General features: G+C 42.3%; 1 protein-coding gene across 2 annotated transcripts in view; it reads left to right on the top strand.

Annotated features, from left to right (window-relative positions):
- mapk8ip1b (mitogen-activated protein kinase 8 interacting protein 1b) overlaps positions 1-22155 on the top strand; it is a 62061-nt gene that overhangs the window by 18951 nt on the left and 20955 nt on the right. For both annotated transcript variants that reach the window (XM_069657866.1, XM_069657867.1), the window contains exons 2-3: positions 2857-2968; positions 15454-15702. In XM_069657866.1, coding sequence (XP_069513967.1) covers positions 2857-2968; positions 15454-15702 — 361 coding nt within the window. The remainder of the gene's footprint in view (positions 1-2856; positions 2969-15453; positions 15703-22155) is intronic.

Here is a 22155-nt window from a genome sequence, read left to right as displayed (position 1 = left end):
TGTGTCGCTTCAGAAAATGACGCAGTGATGAAGATTGATTATCGAACATAAAGGTGTGCAAAGTTGCATTTTTGTAAGGAGTGTTCAGTGGAGGTGGATGATTGTATTCCACTGGGTGATTTCTGCTCTGCCTCTGTCTCCCTTTGTTTCATTCTGTCCATCAGGTGTACATTTATTCCCATCTGAGAGCCTTCACTCCCAATAGAGCGCTGGATTCATATCCTGCCTGTCTTCTTCGTCTTTCTCTTTTTTCTCCTCATACTTCAGCCCTTCTCTCCTGCCTCCTTCAGGGCCTCATTATAGAAGCAAACAGATGCTTCTATCCGAGCTATTTAACTCCCATACCCATCTTCCAACACGTGACGGTTATAGACGACCACAGCTGTGTGTACTTTGGCAAAACGAGGCAGCTGCAGTGTGGCTGTAGCGAGAAATGAAATTATAGCATCATTCAACAACAGAAGGATCGTGTCCCTCCACGTTCACCGAGTCTTACGAACGGTTTGCTCTTGTGCACATTGTTATCACTGTCATCCTCTCTTCCCTCCCTTTAATAACATTTTCCTACCTCCTTGGCTCTGTTCGATATGCCCACGAGGCTGCAGGGTAAATAGATAAAAGGCGGACATAATTACAGATGGGGAAAACTGAAGCATTGTTTACTGGAAGATAATTGAATCCTGCCACAGACAACAGGACACTACATCTCCCTGCCTGACACTGCAGGCTAACTGGCAAATCGTCTGCGATAGCAAACAAGCTAACATTTGCTTGTTTGGTAGCTTGTTGCCAGCTTACAGCTAGCTGGCTAACCTTAGCCTCGGCAGGTAATGCAATGATATTGGCTAATAGAAAACAATTGGTAGTTAAACACATTTGCTTTGTTCTGCTACATACTTTACTGTTTGCCAATACGAACACCTTTTGTCATGTTAGCTGGCGAAGTTATTTGTCAAGCTAGATAACTGACATACACTCTCAGATAGTATTTTGGTAGTCATAATGTTAGCGACCATGCTAAGGGTAGCCAACTAGCTCTAACGTAAATACACTGCATAAATCCGGCATTGTGCTTCGTAACCAAACGGCAAATTATGTAGTCGACCCAGCAAATTGTCACAAGCTAACATTAGCCAGCTAAAACCACAGTATCACAATTATGTATATTTCACATGCTTTGCTTTGATGTCAGCTCACCTGTCCGATAGCAAGAAAGCCAGTTGTGGGTCTGTTTTGATTCCCAAAAGCAATCAAAGGTCTCCATGACTCGAATGTCCTGCCGATGTTGACTCTAGTTTTCCTCCTGACGTCGGTCACATTCCTGTTTGGCCAGACAGGCTTCACTTGATGAAACTTTGTTTTGTTTTTATTCTTGTGTGTACTTTGTGTTGGTGTTGTTGTGAGTGCTGTCGTTTGTTGGCATAATCCGTCTCCATTTCTCAGCTTGCGTTGTCTCGTGTTGCACACTGTTGACTGTAGGGGCGGAGAATAAGCTCTAGGCAGCGAGGAGAGGAGAGCGTGCATATACGTCGCATCCTCTTCTTTTGGCGGGTAAACTGGCCCGAGTGATTAACATAGGAATCAGCCCACAGGCGGTTAGAGGCAATGGAGGAAGCTGGGGAAGGTCTCAATTTTTCACTCCCTCTACAATCCCTTCACACACTGGCAATATAAAATGATTAATACATGGGAAATCTTACACAATGGACCTTTAACAGTGGATACACCAGGGACCCATTTGATGAATTGTAATGTTTGTTTATGTCGCCCTGGGCCATTGTCTAATATATTTACAATGAACCACCAAATCATGCCCTGACATTTACTGAGCTTATTCATGCTCCCCAGAGGACGAACTTCTGTTAGCATCGGATTGCTATGAAGATTGCTGAAAACATTCAAGTGGACCATTTTTGACCTCTGACCTCTCTTTTTAGTGCCAAATCTTTTAATGTTAGTCCCCTTATAAGAAGCTTTTCATGTTTACTCTTTGAATGCATTGTCTTCTGAATTAACATTGTGGCTTCTTCAGGATGCTAATTGGACTGTTTGCTGTTTGTCTCATTTGTTTGTCCTATGAAGGAGAGATGATCATTTAAAGAATATATGTTTGGAAAATTAAACATTTTGACTTTATACAGTCTACACTCAATGTGTGTAGATATATCCAAACTGCTGTGTCCCCACAGCTAACAGTTGTCTTCCCACTACACTCCCTCTGCCAGTCACATATCTATTGTTGTCATAGGCCGGGGATATAACAGTGATGAGAAAGTGTCACCAGAGGCTTTCTTCTTTCTGTATTTTTGTCATCCTCTTTTAGCAGCTGAGGAGAATCCTTCCTTGCTTGTAAAAACACAGCAGATGGAGCTATGCGTAGAAGAAGCCCCAAAAATACAAGACGTTTTTTTGTTGTGTTTCCAGAATAAAAGCAGATGTTTGCCATAAAACAAGTAAGCTGAAGTGGTGTAGAGAAGTGCAAAAATGTTGTTAAAATAAATGTAACACTGTACCCCAAACCCCTAATGAACGACTTGTTACACACTATAGTTGTACAGTAAATCCATTATTTGACATATTTTAACCAATTAAACCAACCAGTTAAGTGTTAAATCATCATTTTAAACATGTCTGCTTACAACTACGATATACTGTATGACCACAGCTGATTCGTCATTAGGTTTGGTTGTTGGATTGCCGTTGCCACCCTGTCAGACACATAATTAATTCACAGATGTTGAGATGTACTGCGGCTGCTGATGAGTGCTGAAGGATTAACATTGATTTTTTTTCCGTTCCTCATCTCTCCCCCTTTCACTTCTCCCCCTTCTCACCTTAATCCCTCCCTTCTACCAGGTTGACCCATGACATCAGCCTGGATGAGTTTGAAGATGACGACCTGTCGGAGATTACAGAGATCACAGACGAGTGCGGGATGAGCCTAAACTGCAATGGGCCGGATATAAAGGTAAGCTGTCCTCGCTGAAAGCCTCTTCTCTCCACATTTCTTAAAATAAGCTTCTCATTCTTACAAAGAAGTCTTTAGCCACTTCTCACAATTACTCTCTGCTCTGATTACGAGCCACACTAGAGGAGCATGCAGTCAGCTGATTGGTTGGCAAGTTAGTATAACATTTGCATAGCTCGATGCTGTGCCTCTGACATGATGTCGGCCGTTCCTTGCATTATTGCTTCTCACTTCTGTCGCGTCCATCATTTGAGGTGTAGCAGAGGTGTACATAATCAAAGTGTGCCGGGGAGCAGGAAAGTGTTTGTTTACAATCTGTCCATTCACAAATTCCGTAGCTCCATTTCACTGCTGGAAAAGTCAAACCAGATGTGGTCTTGTTGGAGAATTATCACGGATAGATGTCAGGTGTGTGTTTTTGACCTTTGTCCCCTGTTTGGTGAGAAAAACAAGATTGAAATTGTTGCACAACAAACCACAAACTAAAATGTCATGACATTCGTACGAGTTGGGCTGCACAAAACATTTAGTGCATGCACGGTTAAGATTCTTGTAAGTCACAGGAAGCACTAGACACTAGGGTTTGGTTGTTTGAAATTTGACCAATATTTAGTGATACTAAACAGATGATAAAATATTTTTCAGTGAATCTGAATTTAAAAACACACTTTATGTGGGCAATTTTTCTGATTTTTTTCATTTTGCAATATGCATTATGGCAAATTGCAATTTCCTTTCTTTCCAATAGCATGCAGCTCAAACTCAGAGTCAGGAATTTCTGTCCAAAACACACAACTAAAACCTGTCATTATTCTGTCTATGCTGGTTTTCTCAATAACATAGTTGTGGTAATCTCGAAGATCTCACTTTCGTTCTCTTTGGCAACACCTATGGTGATAAACAGTAAATGCGGGAGCACGCTTCCCAGATATCCAGACAGTGTTGCATGTGTGACGTCCACGGTTGGCTCCACTTGTAACTCTTGTTTTTCCTCGCTGACGGTCGCTTTCCTTTTAAGATTGTTTGCCTTCATCTGAGCGTCCAATTTGTTTCTTATTCTTTGGATTTTTACTTATTTTTGAAGTTGTATCTGTACTCATCGATCTTTTCTTTGTTTGTTCAGCCATAGTAGATTACTGTTTACTTGGAACACTTGCTGAGACCGGAAAAGCAGCCGCTTAGCTCCGCCTACCCTCTCTGGCAGACCAACCACTGTTGGCTGATGGGAAACGCGTCACTAACTGGGCGCTGCTTGTGATTTTTTTCTGCAAAAGTTGCCACAGACACCCAGTCTGTAATACTGCAAATGCAAAGGCTTTCATCAGTGGGCCATAGGCTCAATCACCATTGTGTTACCTCATTGGGTGATAGATAGCGACTTAACAGACATTTATTTAAATGAAAATCTTTGAGATTATAACTTTAACACAAGGCAAAAACTTCTGTTCTAGAGAGTGAGAGGGAAAGAGACGGATAGCAGATAGGCTGCTGATTATGCGGCAAAGTCTAAGTATTAAAGTATTAAACAAAATAGATTAGTTGCTGCTTAAGGATTATAAAAATAAACATAAAATAGTGAGTCATAAACATAATCTCCCTTCAGTATGCTCATCCTCATATTCTAAGGCGGTTTGCAGCCTGAGGTTGTAGCTTGAGACTGAGCTCTGCGAGGGGTGAGAATCTCCTCTCTGTTTCACTTTGTCCTGAACAGCTGCTGCACTCCTCCACCTGCCAGCAGAGCAGAGAGTTTAGAGGCAGAGCGGCCTGACAGCCGCCGACAGAAACCTTCTGTATGAACCTTAAGTCTGGTCACTTATGATTACCCCGCTGCTTCCTGCATATCCGAATCCTTCTCTCTGAGATGTTTATTGTTTGTTTGAGTCTACTGAAACTTCACCGGGGCCACCGTGGGCTCTACTGCACCCTGCTTTTTATTGCCGTGGAAATGTGTGGGTCATTAATAAAAACTGGAGCAAGTGTGAAGCACTATTGTGGGAGGGAGAGAGAGAGAGAAGTAGAGGGAGGAAAATAAGCAGAGGTGAATTTATTATGCTGTCAGATCTCCCCGACTCTGTTCCCAGTGAAACCATCATCACCTCCTCCTCCATTCATCTCCTCGACCGTAACCAAGGCAACAGGAGGGTCGAGGGGCTTTTTTCAGTATTGAACAGATAAGACATTTTTTTCCAGTGTGACTTGTATTTGATTGTTTTAGTGACCTGACGGATGAGAAATTGCGCCGGGAATGTTTTTAGGTTAAAAAGCCCGATCTCTCTCCCCCCGCAGTTTCTTGTCTTCCTGTCCAGGGAGCTTATTATAACCCAGATTATTGAATGCAAGAGCTCTCTGCTGGAGGTGTGTGTGTGTCTATGTGTGTCTGTTTGTGTGGACATTGATGACTCATACCCCTGCAGGAGACTCACAGAGATCAGAATCCAAAATGGCTCCCTGACTGGCAAACATGAGACAGCTGTGACAGCGACAACAACAACAAACCACACGTGTCCCTGAGTGTCGTCTATGTCAGGACATGAAACTGTGTGTTTGTGGAGCACGTGAGGAATATTTCCGCTCAGGGTTTTTCCAGCATCACTCTGCAGGGAAAGAGCAGGCCCTGCTGGCTGGTCCCAATAATGAGTTTCCCCTCCATCCCTCAGTCTCGTGTCATTTTGTTTGTAGATGGTAGCTTGTCTCTCTCTGTTGGTTTTGATGCCAGTCAGACACAAACAGTATGTCCTCTCTTCTACCCTGACTACAGTACTTGTGAAGGTGCACAACTACTCATTGAGCTGACACACTTCAAAAAAAGGCCAAAGGTAGCAGCTGGCTTTGAACATGAACTGAACAGACAGCCTACACTTCTTACAGAGTGGGTGGTTGGTATCCCAGTGTTAGCCCTGCGTGACGCCGGTGGTCGGATCCATACATTTCTTCGAAATTGTCCCCTTTGCCTACATTGGTGGTTCGGCCTTTGGAGAAACACAACACATCACCACGTACATTTACCCTTTAAAACTCACATTGTATATCAGTTGAGGAGGCATAAAAGTAAGTCATTGTTATTAACAGTATTTGAGGAGAGGCAAGTAAATGAAGCAAGGAAGATCCTTTATTGTACGATGATGATGTGGTAATGAATCACGGTCAGACGTCTTTGCTGCTTGGACTCTACGGGGAGATATGGTGATCGAAGGGTGTCGGCCCCGAGCAGACGCAAGATATATCCCCCCACGGAGTCCGGATACTGGTGGTGTTGTTTGCTGATGAAATGATGAAGCTGATGACAAAGACTGGGCGGTGATGGGGAGGTGGAGGGCCGCGCATAAGGACGGCATGAATGAACTGGAGGCTGAGAAGAGACTTTTAAAAAGTCATTACGTTGTATCTTAATTACACATGTGTCAACACGGGTAGCATAACTGATATTAGAGAAGACCAAATTGAATCTCTGGTAAAGTAAAACCAGAAGTGGATGATGGAAACTCTCGTTGGAAGTTATGATGAGAGAGGTGATGGGCAGCGCAATAGTCTTAAAGATAAGATGATATAATGAGTTGATGGGTTGCTGGTGAAAAGATGATTGGCCAGATAAATGCTTGTTCTTTTTGACAGTTTGGGATAGCAGACTTACGTAGGAGATCAGAGTGGGAAGAAAAGGAAGTAAAGGCTAGGCGTACTCCAAAGCTTCATTTAGACCTCGTAAACAGAGGTCTGAAGGCAGAGTAGGCAGGCGTACAACTGGTGGGATTTCAAACGATTTCCTTTCTCACATTTGTTTGTGTGTTTTCAAGGGAACAAGAAGAAGTATTAATATTAGTTTGTTTTGTTTTTGGGCGATGCAGGACTACCTTTTTTCTTTGGGTTTGTTCCTGTCTGTCTGCTCTTGGCTCTGTCATGCTGCAGGTCTCTAACAATGTCTGAATGCTGAGTCCCTCCTGCACGGCTGCAAGATTTTTCTGCCCTGTTTATCTCACATCTGTAGGAGTTGAGGGAGACCAAACCAAAGCCAAAAGGAGGGACAACTCCATTGTGATGTCAATCAGCAAGTTTATGTAAATATTCGAATATGAAAAAGAGAGGTAGGGACAAACATTTCTATTTCAAGTGCGCAGTATTTGATGGAGGCCTGACCAATTTAAAAATGCATGAGGAAGAGGTGCAGCTGCAGAACATTGGGGGTGGCAGCGTGTGGGGTTGTGAACTCTGAGCACTTTGTGCACAGCTTTAGCTGTATGTACACACACAGAGTGGTGACCTCATCATCCCAGGGGGGCTTCACTGTGCATCTTGTCTCATCAATAATGGACGGTCACATAGAGGTAGCATCAGTCACCGCAGACAGGCGTGGTGTCTGAATGCAGGGGTTTATAGGGAGGGGTCAGAGGGTGGTCCCATCTGATGCACACGTTTAAAGACGGTGTTACAGGTCAAACTGAGTTCCTCTCACACTTTAACAATCAGACAAAGTAAAGATTATTTAAATTCCATGTTCTTTCTGTGCAAAAAATGTTAATAACGTCTGTCCTTTATTTTATCATCTTCAGCTGTGTAACTGAGTGATTTCAGTGGTGGAAAACACCAACGTGTTGCCCGTTGTTTGACTGAAAAACTTTTCTTCTTCTTCTTCTTCTTCTTCTCTAGGTTTTGTTTCTGCCCCACATCTGAAAAATAAACACTTTATTCATAGACAATATTTAGATCTAACAAGGATCTTCATAAGTCGGATTCCCTTCCCAAGGTGTCTCTCCTGACTCACCGGTTTCCTCGAGAGTGCAGAAAGATTTTATATCTCCAGCCCCTGCAGAGGGAATAGTCCCTGCTCCCAGAGGAGTTCTTCCCAAAGATCTGTTAAGGCATGGGTTTGCAGACTTAATCATGGTTCACAAGGTACTCTACCTTTTTAGCTGTAGGACTTCCTAAGAATATACCAAACTTATGCCATGTCCACACGTACACGGGTATTTTTCAAAACATAGCTTTTTCTCTGTGTTTTGGCCTTTCATCCACACAAACGCCGTTTCAGGTCACTGAAAACGGATCTTTTGTAAAACTCCGGCCACGGTGATGCAACAGTGATGCTTAACAGGACTCTTTACATGTTTGCACATACATATCCCGTTACTCGTCTACTATATTGAGGAACAAAGGCGTCTTTTTTCTGGCCGTGATTCTCCTTCTTCTTCTTTGCATGACCGGGTTATTTCGCCGCCTGTTGGTGTGGCATTCTCATGACAGTGTTTCTGTTGTGTTTTTGTTTGGACGAGGATTTTTCATAACCTTGCTCGTGTGGACGTGGATTTTTTTGGAAACGAAGGAGTCAAAAACTCAGTTTTCAATAATACCCGTGTACGTGTAGACATGGCCTTGACCTGCATCTAGAATGCAGGAACAGGTTTCAAATAAATGTTGTAGCCCCGTAAAAACCCCTGACTGAGTAATGCAACAAGTAATTAATTCAAAAAGCAAGCAAGCACAAGTGGGGAATTTGTCGTTATGTCTATTTTGTAGCAAAAAAACAAGAATTAGCTGGTAGGAAAGGTAACTTTGTTTATTGATTGTTTAATGTCTGTTCCAGAAAGAAAAAGAGCAGGCATTTCTATTTTCCATTTCTATCTCTGTAAATCCATGTCCAACATCTTGTAGAATATCACAGTATTCAGTTGTAAACTACAACAACAAAAAGAAAAACAGTAAGCAAAAGCTTGCTTCTCAAACAAAGCTGCTGCTTGTTGATCTGGTATAAGTCGAATCCCCTAATCTTTGCAGCTCCACAGATCCTCAGATGTGATGGAAACACACCAAAGATGCTGTGTGATCAGAGCTTAGTCCTCTCATTTGTTGTGGGCAGAAGCTGCCAACAGAGAGAAAAGGATGGATTCCCAAATGTATTTGTATTCTTGTACACAGGGGACATAGTTATGAAGGGGTTAATATGGAGTAGGTCATGTCCAGAATGAAACACAAAAAGGTTATGTTCCCCAGAGATGTGAAATGACAACATGCATTATCAGGACCACTCTGTGCGGGTGTGTGAGAGCGCAGAGTGCTTCCATGTGTGCAGGGTTAATGGATCTGATTAGCAGTCATTTTGTCGTGTGGATGGTTGTAATAGTCATATGTCGACGTGAGGTCAGACAGAAGGGGCAGCAACGTGACGTGACTGCACACAACCACATTCACACACACACAAACAGACCCTACTAAGAGAACATTCAAAGCGCGTTCTGCTCTCCATTCTCACGTCATGTTAGACAGTTGTATTAGAAGCAATGCAAAATTAAATGTTTTGTCTTTACATGGACTTAATTTATGAAACTCTGCATTACTTTTTCTTGTCTTTTTTTTAAAGATTATTTTTTGGGGCTTTTACCTTTTGTGTAGGACAGCTGAAGACAGACAGGAAATATGGGGAGTTGAGTGGGGGATGACATGCGCCAAATGATCGGCAGACCAGGAGTCGAACCTGCGATCAGTGCGTGGAGGACTGTAGCCTCTATACATGGGGCGCCTGCTCTACCAACTGAGCTAAACCAGCAACCCGGCTTTACTTTTTCGTAACTGAGCATATTTCGTCCATCAGAATAAAAGGAGGGCTTCACGGTGATGCGGTGGTTAACACTGTCGCCTCACAGAGGGAAGGTTCGTTGGATAAATCCCAGTTCAGCCAGGGCCTTGCTGTGTCTGGCCTTTCATGTTTTCCCTGTGCCTGCGGGTAGGTGTGAATGGTTGTCTGTCTTTGTGTGTCAGCCCTGTGATTGACTGGCGACCTGTCCATGGAGCTCCGCCACATGGCCCCTAATAGGATAAGCAGTAATGATAATGGATGGATGAAAAATCAAAGGAGTCTTTCTCCAACATGCCTTCCTTGGATTAGGGTTAGGGTAAGGTTGGGTATGGTTCTGGTTGTCTTTCATTAATCAGGGTGATATATCTGAGGTCGTTTCTTCTTCACCATAAATATAAATTATTCAAAACAACATTCTAACAGTCACATGCAATCTGAACTTGAAAGTATATATATTTTGTTTCATGCCAATGAATATGATTTATTTAAATCCTCGCTTTGAGATTCTTTATGAAGAGTGCTTAACTACATCAAACAGTAAAAATAGATCTCATTAACGCAGAGTTAAAGAGGGAGGGGGGGTGTACAGAGAGGAAGCATTAAATCAAAAAAGGGGGGGGTTCCAGAGAAACACTTACAAGAGGAGAAGGAGACCTATTGCCATGGCAACAGTGTTTTCTCACCTACTGCATGTGTCAGAGCTGAAAATACATGCAACACAGTGTTGGCATGCACCCATGGTTACTGCTCGCGTCATCTGGTCCACACATGGAAACCGCAGAGAGGAAGCTGCCTCATCAACACAAACAGAAACCAGAGAAACCTTTTCTTATCTCTGGGTTCATTACCCACCTACAGCTGTTTGTTGCCGTTCATTAATTCCTATAGATGCCAGCAATGTTATTGTTTTTCATTACTATTAAATGGGTTGGTTGTTAAGGAGCTAATTTAAAGCTATTCTGAGACAGCATGTTGCAAGTCTTATGTTACCAGTTTTTTTGTAAATTGAATTTTTGGGTAACACTTAACAATTAATTTGAGTCCTGTTTTGTCCACTTGATGAATTCATGTCCACTGTTCACTCATCTTTGGTCTCCACCATCTCCTTGATGCATATATATCTATAAAGATGCGTGAAACTTACAGGAAAGACTGAATGCTTGAACCTGACAGTGAGGTGATTGGTGGCTCTGAGTGATCAGCTAAACTCTGTCATGATGGCAGTCGTCTCATCTGGGTAGACAATGCCCCATGCTGTTACTAATGGTTTGAGCCTGAAAAAAGTCTTCCATGTCCATCCATCATCTATACCGCTTATCCTGTTCAGGGTCGAGGGGGGGGCTGGAGCCTATCCCAGCATCATTGGGCGAAGGGCGGGGTACACCCTGGACTGGTCGCCAGTCATTCACAGGGCCGACACATAGAGACACATTGGACTGTGGGAGGAAGCCGGAGACGCCGGAGGGGAAACCATGCATGCACGAGGAGAACATGCAAACTCTGCACAGACCACCTTGCCCAAACCGGGGTTTGAACCGCTGACCTTCTAGCTGTGAAGCAACAGCGCTAACCACTGCACCACCAGTCTTCCATGTCTCAAGATTTTAACACACTGAAACAACTATGGGAGATTATGGACCCATGTGTTAGATAGCCCTCTTTACCTCCATCATCAAAACAGCAAATAAGGACATTTCTGCTTAAGAATGTAATTTAATCCCTCCAGTAGAATCCCAAATACTTGGAATCAATTCTAAGGTGCATTAAAGAAAGGTCTCTTGGTAGCCAAAAACCTTCCTAAGACATCATGTTGGTTGTGCCTTTAATCAGTCACCTGTCTGTATCTGGTTCTTTGGGATCAATATGTTCCCTTTCTTCCCCTGCTTATTGCTAACTTCACTGATTAGTGCTGGCTGGGCTTCCAGAGGGGTTCATCAAAGCCTTTTGAATGCTACCTGCTGCTGCTAGAGACGAGGATGATTAGACAGACGTTTGCTGGCCAAAGCTTTATTTTACAGCAGAGTAAAAATGGAAAAACACAAAGTGATAGATTGATTTGGGAATAATGACATGGCTGGTAAGATGGCTATTCATGTTGTAAAACTCACTGTCGAATTAAGTGTTCAGCTATAAGATAAGGCGTGAAATATTTTGCGTTTCCAAGTCCTAACTAAGATTAGTTCTGTTTACTGGAGCATTCAATGTTTCATCATATCACAATTGTATGGGATGATATTGATTTCTTCTGGTTTAAGTCAAACCCTCGGGTGCTACCAGGGAAACGAAGTTAGGGCTTTTTAGAAACTTAATATTTAAATTGCAAAACACATTCATTTATTTATGTGGAGTATACATTTAGATACTTACAAAGTTTTAAAGTATTTAAAATTCAGAGTCCTGAAATCAGTCTGTTTGTACTCCACATCTTGGTTTTATATATAGCCTTTTTGGACTTTTCTTTCTGTCTGTGTATTTATTGGCAATTGCATTGATTCTATTAGTTCTGTTATAGTTTTACCAGCGAGAGCTCAGCAGCAGGTTTTGAGTGATTCAGTATTTTCAGCCGTCTTCCTTTCTTTGAGTCATGTGTTGTCGTATCCGACCTGTTGGCTGGGTGATTGCCCTGCTTTGGCTGCTCTGATTGGACGAGAGGAGAGCATCACAGCGTCTACCGGGCAGCTGCATCTCTTCAGCCTCCTCATCGTCACTGAGCCCCTTGTCTCCTAGCAACAGGGGCCAGGGCTCTCTTAAAGGGGCCAGTCATTATTTGAGGCCATAAAACATTGGATGAAGAGAAGAGGCCCACGGCATGAGCAATTATCGATCTTTAGCAGGTGAAAAGGTGAACAGAAGGAAAAAGTGAAGAGGAAGAGAATGACAAATATAATGGGGGAAGAGTGGCTGCACTGATTACAGGCGCGGAGCTAGACAGTGTTTTGGTGTGAGTGAGATTATTACAGAAGGAGGAGGAGGGGTGAAAAGCATCTTCTGACAGCTCACCAGATTGTGAAGTGAAATAGGGGTACTTAATGGATGGAAAGATGGACAGGATCAGCAAATGGATTGATAATTGATAGACGGATGGACGGATAAATGAATAGATTGGCATAGATGGGTGGACAGGAGGCGCAGCATTGGCATATTAATGGGCAGAAAGGTGTATGGTTTATGGATGGATGATGGATTGATTAATAGATTATGGATAGATGGATGGACGACTACCAGATGGAGAAATGGATAGAACAATGGATAGGTGGATAGACAGGATTGACGGAATGGATGGATGAATGGATGTTTGTTAAATAAACAGAGTGATGGACGAATGGAAGGATGGATGGTAGACGCATGATTGATGGATGGACAGGTGAATGACAGAAGGGGTGGATTTTTGGCTGATCAATGTTTAGATATCTGGATGATTGACAGATATATAGATTACCATGTGGAGGATTGGATACATTGGTAGATGAAAGGATAGATCATTGGCAGATGGACAGACTGACTGACTGGTAGATGGGAAAGAAATTAAAACTCCTTTAATAATGGTTATGTTATGAACTCATGCACCAATTAATCAATATTTGACATTTTGGAAACGTCCATATCACTACATATCCATACTTTGGCTTGGCATCCACTGTATATTTAAAATTGGATGATTAAAACTCTACATAGCCTTTGTCATTGCAAATTAACATATTTTTAGTTAGTCTCAGGAGTACAAAAACACTCCCTGTGGTGTGAAAGTGATACATTATACCATCATAAACAAAAAAAATACTGTCCGTCAAAACCTCCAGTATTCTAAATGAACATTGTTGTTCAGTGTAACATCAACAGCTTAAAAACTGGGGCAGTAAACAAAATAAGATAACTGCTACAATTATTATGTTTTTATGTTTTATGTTTTTTAGATTCCAAAGAGGATGGAGACGACCAAAACCACATCTTTTCTGTGCACTGGCTATTGCTGACTTTTGCTTTTATGTCTTAGTTTGTTTGGAATTAAAATTTAGCAGAAAAAACCCCTCTTACAAAACAATTTGGTTCATGTCCAGCTCCCAATGTTTACACCCTGCAGTACCCCAGTGTAACAGAACAGCATATCCAGGCTACATCTGGAGAAACATCTGAAAAGGGACAGGTTTCGCTTCGGTATTGAGTCTAAAACTGGACTTTTAAGGATGTGGGCCCTGAATAGGCAGGCAGCTACACAAACACAAACCATTGTGGTCCCAATTCAAAAGGTTTTGGCTATTAAGCAAATTATTCCAGAGCCCCCTCTCAGATACAAGCCTCTTTCTTTCTCTAGTGAGGGACCTCAGGATATCTGTGATTGCTGTTTCGCTGCATACAAATGTGCTTGAAGGCAACACTTAGCAGATGGAATTGGATTAACCTCCATTCCATTCACTCATGAGTTAGTTCAATGTCTGCAGCTGCGCACAAGCATGTTAATTCCCTCTCTGCTCCACTTACAAAAGAAAATACATAGAATCTTTAAAATATAGTCAGTCACCAACGTATAGCCAGCATGAGGTATGCATGAATAAATAAACACACATTCTGCATATTATTAACACAATTTTAATACTGAGCACGTGGTTTTGGCTTAATTCATGTGGGTTACTCTTACTCCAGGTATGCATGTAAAATGTGGGACAATTTGAAAGGGGTTTGGTTTATCTCGCAGCTCTGATAACACTGGTCTCCTCCCCTGATATGGTCCAGACTGTGGTGAATGTTGTTATCGTGGTGGCTGTGTGTTAACACAACTGTTGCATTGTTGATTTCCTGTCTCTGGATGAGTTCTGGTACAGCTCTTAAAGAAGCATTTTGGTTTACACACAATATTTTGATCCCTGATCAACACTCATTTGGAGCTCCTGTTTTGGGGAGTTTTGCTTAGTCATATTCTAATAAGTATTTCACTGATATGTATGTCTGAATAATATCAACTTCCCTTTTAATTGTAAAGTGACAACATATCCGTAACAAGTAGTTGTGGAGTGAGATATAGCTACTTCATGTTGTGTAATTCATTTAGCTTTTAGGCCGTTGATGATTTGGATTTTGGTAAGCCAAGTTCACTCTGACCTAAAGCAGAAAGCACCACATTAAAATTCAACTGTACATTGTACTTGTGTTTATTTATTATTAGGTTTACAGCTTTGTTGTATCTGCATGTGTTTATGTTGTGTCTACATGCTGAGCTTAGAGGGAGCTATAGCCTATAAAAGGCTTAACAGTGACTCTGGTGTCCATGTCAAGGCGTCAGCTGACGGGAGGAGTGACCATGTGCTGTGTATGTGTGTGTAGCTGCAGGCATAGAGATGGTAAGTGAAGCAGACAGCACTGTCCCAGTGCCCTCTGACTTCCTCTGCTCCCAGAGGAGTGTTTGTTTGCCACTTGCTTTGATTTCTGCAGCAATGTAAGAGACAGTCGAAGCAAATCTAATCACACTGAGCTTTGTGGGCCGCATGAAGAAGGGAGGCTTCATCTTTATGTGCCAATAACGTAATATCAAACTAAATAATGACGTGAAAATGAAATGGAAGTCTGATAATCAGGGTAGGTGAGTACTTGAACTTGACTAAATTTAAGCTGTCGTCATCAAAAGACTGACATTAACACAAAAGAAGCCATAAAGCTGAACATTATAAGCAGAGCAGAGGGAGTCTTCGTTCTCGCGTTGCGACTGTGCTTACATGCTGTCATGTGGAGAAGCTGAAGTGGGAATCGTCTCTTTAAGCAGCTCAGTGTCGGCAGTGATAGTGTTACAGGCTGAAGACAGAGCAGCTTCTAATTGGCCCGGCTCAATCTCCTCATCCCATCCACACTCCCTCTCTTTCCCTCTCCGTCTGCATCTCTCTCTTTTCCTTTAACACGACTGACAGCGCGTTTCCTCCAATCCCTGCAGGGCCATGTGAGGCGAGGAACCAATAGCATGTCGGGGAGGGCGGAACTGGGTGCTGTTGGCCAGTTCCAGGCAGAGATGCTGCATTTGGAACTCATCGACGGTGCTGACGGATACAAGGAGTCCTCGAAGGCGTCTGCCATCACACCCCCGCCAGTCACCAAGGACCAGGCAGCACCTGTTACCATGGATACATACCGGCCCAAGAGACCCACTACCCTTAACCTCTTCCCGATTGTGCCGCGCACACAGGTAGAGCATGAATTAACCTTATCCACACACACATACACACACAGACAGTTTGTGTCAGCTGACTTAATATTGATCATATTGATCAACAGTAGGAGAGGAGTTTGAGTGAGAAAGATTAACCTGCTTGTATGTGTGTGTGTGTGTTTCCTCCTTACACACAAATGTGACATTTAAAAAATGGAAATCTCAGATCAATGTGCGTGACATCACCGTTGGATTCACAACAATTGATCCTCAGACAGGATGCGTTTGCTGGACTGAACAATGGTCCCGATTGTCACGGCTCAGAGACAGAGATTTTTTTTTCCTTGGTGCCCATCTCTGTTTGTGTTTGAATGCTGCTGGAGCTCGTGACCGTGTGTGTGTTCGTGTACTTCAGTGTTTGTGAGGACTGCTTCAAGCTTTAGACCTCAAGATGGAAGACATTTTGTATTAAAGGGATGGTTAAGGGTTAATTTTAGGCTTAAGGTGAGAATTCAGTTTTTGTTATAAGCCTCAGAATGTGCCGTATCAATAAGGGTCCTCCCCGTGTATAGACATACATGCATGACAGCGTGTGTTTGGGTGAGGCCGTCTACGTGTGACAGTGTAGGAATGCCAGGTGGTTGATCACTGTCATGTGTCCATCCACCTCTTGTTCAGTCATACCTATGTAAGTGTCTGTCTTAAACAGAGGATCCTAATAAGTCCAACAAGTCGTCCAAATAAAACTAAATTCTCTGGTTAGAATGACACATAAAGGATGTTTCTCTTCAGATTATTAGTTCCTCATTTTCATTACCAATTACTGTTACTGAAGAATAACATCAATTTCACAATGTGACAGTGTTATTGTGAAGGTTGGGTTTGATTCAGGCACACAAACAACTTGGTTAGGTTAAGAGAAAGACCACGGCTCTGGTCAAGTAACATCTTCAACTTTATCGTCCGAGAGGGGAAATTTGTTTTGCAGCGAGGTAAAAACCATAAAACATTTGGAAAACACAGGCACATAAACCTGGGGACAAAAACCATTAAAACACATGAATACAAGAATACATCAAGTGACAAGAGGACGCAGAGAGTATGTTAAACCATCATTAAAACCACCATCAAGGCCAAAATTAAAAAGCATAAATAGTTGCCAGAACTATGTATGGACTAATTATAGACCTGTGGTTAAACTTAGAGGAGAAAGGTGCTCATGCTTTAAAAAAAACAGCTTGGAAATGAATGACACTGTAATGTGTTGTTGATCCAGTCAGCCACCCTGACCTACTTCCTATCGGACTCACTTGATTTCCTTCTCCTGTCTTAAGTACTACCGCCACTAGAAGGCTTTGTCACATGAACAATTCGAAACTGTTTTTCTTGGGCGGACATTTTCCAAGTTCTAACAAAGTCTGCTTTATGAGTACAAGACGACAAAACGGAAACCATCGGTTTGACGGTAACATATGTGTGAAGAATAATTCAGGTTACACCTTTAGGTCCTTATTTCGAATGGCTATGTTAATCTTTTATTCACTAAATAATTGCTGAGATGGCCACAACAAAGAATATGAGCCGTCAGATGATTGTTGTTTTCACGAATGTTAAAGCTAAAAGAATGGCCTACACATCCATTAGAAATTAAGCAACATTAGCATTCGTTTGGTGGCATGTTGTCCACTTAATTAATGCAAGACCAATAATTACTCTCAGCCCTGGCTTATGCATTATCCATAACAAGTTGTTTGATCAATACAGCTGCTTGAGAGAGAAATGAGATTCACCCATATAGTGAATGTGCTGTAAAACCAAAACTATGAGCTTAAAGAGGTTAAAAAGATATATAGATATTCACGTTACATAGACCAATTCTTAACAAACATTAAAATTTGAATTGAAGAGTAGGAATCCAACATTTTACAGACAACTGATAGTCCAGATCAAGAACATGGTCGGCACTAATCAACACTAATTCAAAGCTGCCAGCCAGCTGCCATCCTCTCTGACCTCCCCAGCCTGCCACAACAACCTGTGACTTTAGTCCGTGCTGCTGCAGTCTCTTAATTTGAAGGACTTGAATAATTTTAGGGCATAATTTAGTCACTGATGGGGTTTTTGGGTATATATTACTCATAAGCCCCTTATACACTGTTCAAGGCGGGATTATTACGCCTCTGTTACGTTCCGTCTTCTATGTAAAATGCATGGAGGCGGAATGGTGGGGTGAAGTTGTTCTGCCTCTGAGCCGGCATCAGAGGTAGTAACAGAGGTGTAATGGCAGATGTCTTTAAACAGCGGCGCCAGCAGGGCGGAACAGCGCCATGTGAAGGTGTTTGTTTACACCTCACGCACGTTTTGCTTCCGCAACGCCAGAATGCTTTGTAAAAACACACACTGGGGCGGCTTAACGGTGGCGTTGCTTGGTCAAATGTAAAATGGCAAAGGCTGCATGGCGGCGTAGCTTTGATACAGCGCTGAGGCGGAGCCGCAGTGTAAACAGGGCTATAATCATTAGTGTATCTCAGTAAACATTCTCTTCTATGACTGCCATTTCTGTAGAGATATAAATGCCTTGTTATGCAATTTACACAGTAATGTATACGTTAGTGAGTCATGCTAACATGCACACACTCCCCACACACACTCCCCACAGTGCAGCCTGTCAACATGATCAACCAAGCAGCTCTATATTTATCTGTGCTTTGTTCTTTTCCCAGTTTCCATGAGGCGGAAACAAGCCGACTGTTCTCGCTGCTGTGACTCTGTCACTGTGTGTGTGTGTGTGTGCTCGTGTGTGTGCATGTGTGTGGAGCTGTCAGAACGGGAAAGTATAAAGGAAATAATTGCTCTGAAACCTTTTCATTCTTGGGAAGTCTTCCTGTCTCCTGGGACGTTGTTAACTTTCCTCACACAGTAGCTAGAGACAAATTGTTGAATGGTTTCCTGAAAGTGGCCTTTGCATGAACCGTGAAGCAACAGACCACATAACTGAAACATGACATCTATCACAATACATTACTGGATCTTTTTGGTGTCTTGACTTTAATGCTTCTTGTTGATCTTTGCCAGATTTACAGATGATGTATGACTGTTTGTGATAATATGTTGGATTAATGTGAGGATCTAGCTGCATGCTGTGTTATAACCTTTATCCTGAAATCATTAGCTTTAAAGTGGTAATCTTGAAGATCTCAGTTTCGTTCTCTTTGGCGGCACCTATGGTGATAAATGGTACTTGCATGAGCACACCTCCCAGATATCCAGACAGTGTTGCATGTGTGACGTCCACGGTTGTAACTCTTGATTTTCCTGGCTGACGGTCGCTTTCCTTTTCAGACTGTTTGCCTTCATCTGAGCGTCGAGTTTGTTTCTTCTTCTTTGGATTTTCACTTATTTTTGAAGTTGTATCTGTAGTCATCCATCTTTTCTTTGTTTGTTCAGCCATAGTAGATTACTGTTTACTCGTAACACTTGCAGACACTGCTGCCGCTTAGCTCCGCCGAGCCTCTCTGGCAGACCAACCACTGCTGGCTGATGGAAAACGTGTCACTAACTGGGCGCCGCTTGTGATTTTTCTGCGAAAGTTGCACCAGACACCCAGTCTGTAATACTGCAAATGCAAAGGCTTTCATCAGTGCGCCATAGGCTCAACATGTTGTTTATATATAAAATGAGAACAGTGTAGTTTAGAGAATATCTGTTGTGTATCAGGAGATGGACAGGTTAAACAACATAACTTGGTCTGTGTTTTACACTGGAATAATCTCCCCGCACATCCTAAGCTGATAACATCAGAATGCATCTTTAAATTGTCCCTAAAATATTTTCTTAGTAAATTTTAACCTTTATTATCATTCAAAGAGCTTAGAAAGTAAGACTGTTGAAAACCCAGATTTCTAGCACATAACGTGTCTCTGCTGTGGATGACGTGCGTTGAATGTCCCACACAAGTAAAGGATGTGATTTCTTTATTGAAGTCTCACTTTTATTGGTGTTTTACAGCTTTGTGCATAAAACCACCACTCCATGCCCAAGATGTGCATCAGTTTATAACGAAGAAAGTGTTTTAAGGGAACTTTATTCTCCAGCACGCCTATACTTTAGACATTTCAGGAGCTCTTCCTGCTCCAGCTGACAGTGATAGCCGAGGTTTAGTCAGGCAGTGCAGACAAAATGAGATGGGTGAGTGCTGAGGATCTCAGGCAGTTTTTATTCCTGGGACAGAGACATGTACAAGAGACAGTTCACTAGGTGTCTGTTTCCAGGTCAGTGGATCGGTGAAATTCAAAATAAACATTTAGCTTTGAATCTTTTCGCAGTGAGTGACGGAGTCAGGTGGTTAAATTAAACGCCTCTGAACATTGATCAGGGTTAGAGCAGGGAGGTTCTACGAAACCTACATCTAGATCCATAACATGCATTGTGCCAGGGTTTTGTGTTGAGAAAAACAAGGTGAAAAAAACCCTATGAAGCCTGAGTGAGACACGAGAATATTTGGGAAAAACAACTGGGTAAGACTGGTTCTGTTACACATTTTATCATTGATAAATGAATAGGATAGGAACTTTTTTAAAAGAGCAAATAAACAGATTATTATCCAGACATCGTAAGGGAAGATGCTGTATTATGTTTAAATAGAAGTAGACTCATATCTACAGTAAACGAGGTCCTTGCAGAAACCTTGAAAGGTTTTATTTCACAGATGGTCTCCTCTGAAGCTAACTGATCAACAGACTGACAAACAGACGTCCACCTCAGGAGGGATCCGTCCGTCTTAATCCGAGTCAAACTTTAATCTCTCACCTGGCTACGGGGACACACCTTATGTTGAAGTTGTTGCGTGTCTATAAGAGAGAGTTAGGCCTGTATGAAGTTATACCTTCCACATCACACATTGATGATGAATTTGGTTAATATTTCTAAAAAAAATTATGTCTAAAATACAGACGAGAGAAGGATGTTTCAGTTTTATGTTTTAGGTACTATTAAGGAATTATGAAATTTGGTCAAAGGATGGATCTGAGGTGGGTCCAGCATGAATCCACCTAAGTGCGAATGGCTGAAACTCCTGTCAATCAATGCAAACCCTCCCCCAAAAGACACATTTCTTTAACTGTACTTTGGCCCCTCCAGTTGAGGCAGACGGCTGTTCAACATGAGCCTGGTTCTGCTCGAGGCTTCTGCCTGTGTTTCCTTGCCACTGTGACAAATGTTGCTCAGTGCGGCTCATGGTGGATTCACGTTGGGTCTCTCTCTAAGTAACATTCTAGACCTACCCTTTTTGTAAAGTGTCTTGAGATAACTTTGGTTGTGATTTGATTTAACATTTGCAGTTTATCGGGCGCCAGTTTAGCTCGGCGGTTAAATTGTGTCTCCTGTCACAGAGGCTACAGTGGTCAATGCGGCTCTAGGTTCAATTCCCAGCCTCGGCCCTTTGCTGCGTGTCATCCCCACTCCTTCTGTCCTCTGTCTCTCAATAAGGGCATAGAAGGCCAAAACAACCAAAAACAATTGCAGTTTATTACAAGTTTGATCATTTTTTTGTTGCCTTTGACATAGTTTCTATCAGCATTTAAATCACTGTCCTGGGAACGAGACTATATTTCTAAAAAGAGGTAGACTGAACAAGAAACAAAAGCAGTTAAGACAGTTTGACACCCCCTCAATATTCTTTTTTTTTTTTCCAAACAATTCAAATTTTCCACACCATATTTTTCTGTTTCAGCCATGTTTTCTTTTAGCATTAAAATCCCTCATTACATCAATAACTGAAATCTGGGAACAAGATGACATTGCTTAAACAAAGTAAATGGCTAATGAACACAGCAGTAAGACTCCTTCCATTTTCTATACCGCTTATCCTGTTCAAGGTCACGGGGGGCTGGAGCCTATCCCAGCTGTCATTGGGCGAGAGGCGGGGTTACACCTGGACTGATCGCCTGTCAATCACAGGGCTGACACGTAGAGACAGACAACCTTTCACGCTCACATTCACACCTACGGCAATTTTAGAGTCACCAATGAACCTAACGAGCATGTCTTTGGACTGTGGGAGGAAGCCGGAGTAATCTGAGGGAACCCACGTATGCACGGGGAGAACAAGCCAGTCAAAAAGGGCCCGCTTCATCTGAACCGGGGTTTAAACTAGGAACCTTCTGGCTGTGAGGCGACAGGGCTACCCACTGCACCCCCAGCAGTGAGACTATTTAAATAAATATTTAAGAAAAGTGTTACAGTTGTAACCGAGACTGTACTTTACAGGTCATCTTCCTGGTACGATATCTTTCATTTCTCAGCCTGCTGGACTTTAATTTAGTCAACGTGTTCCAGATCTGAGAATCTGAATATAACATTATGTTATATGAAAGTCAGTCAGTAATAATAAATGCACAAATTCACACAATATGTGACTCACTGCCAGAGCGATAATCTTTTTGTTACTACGTGAGAACAAACCCTATCTCCTTGGATCAGTGCTGCCGT

This window comes from Semicossyphus pulcher, unplaced genomic scaffold (assembly GCF_022749685.1).
Source record: "Semicossyphus pulcher isolate SPU_LCO1_2020_fin unplaced genomic scaffold, fSemPul1.0.p SCAF_1, whole genome shotgun sequence".
NCBI classification, from domain to species: domain Eukaryota; kingdom Metazoa; phylum Chordata; class Actinopteri; order Labriformes; family Labridae; genus Semicossyphus; species Semicossyphus pulcher.
Note: the sequence above shows the minus strand (reverse complement) of the source record. Positions and strands in the feature narration are given on the sequence as shown.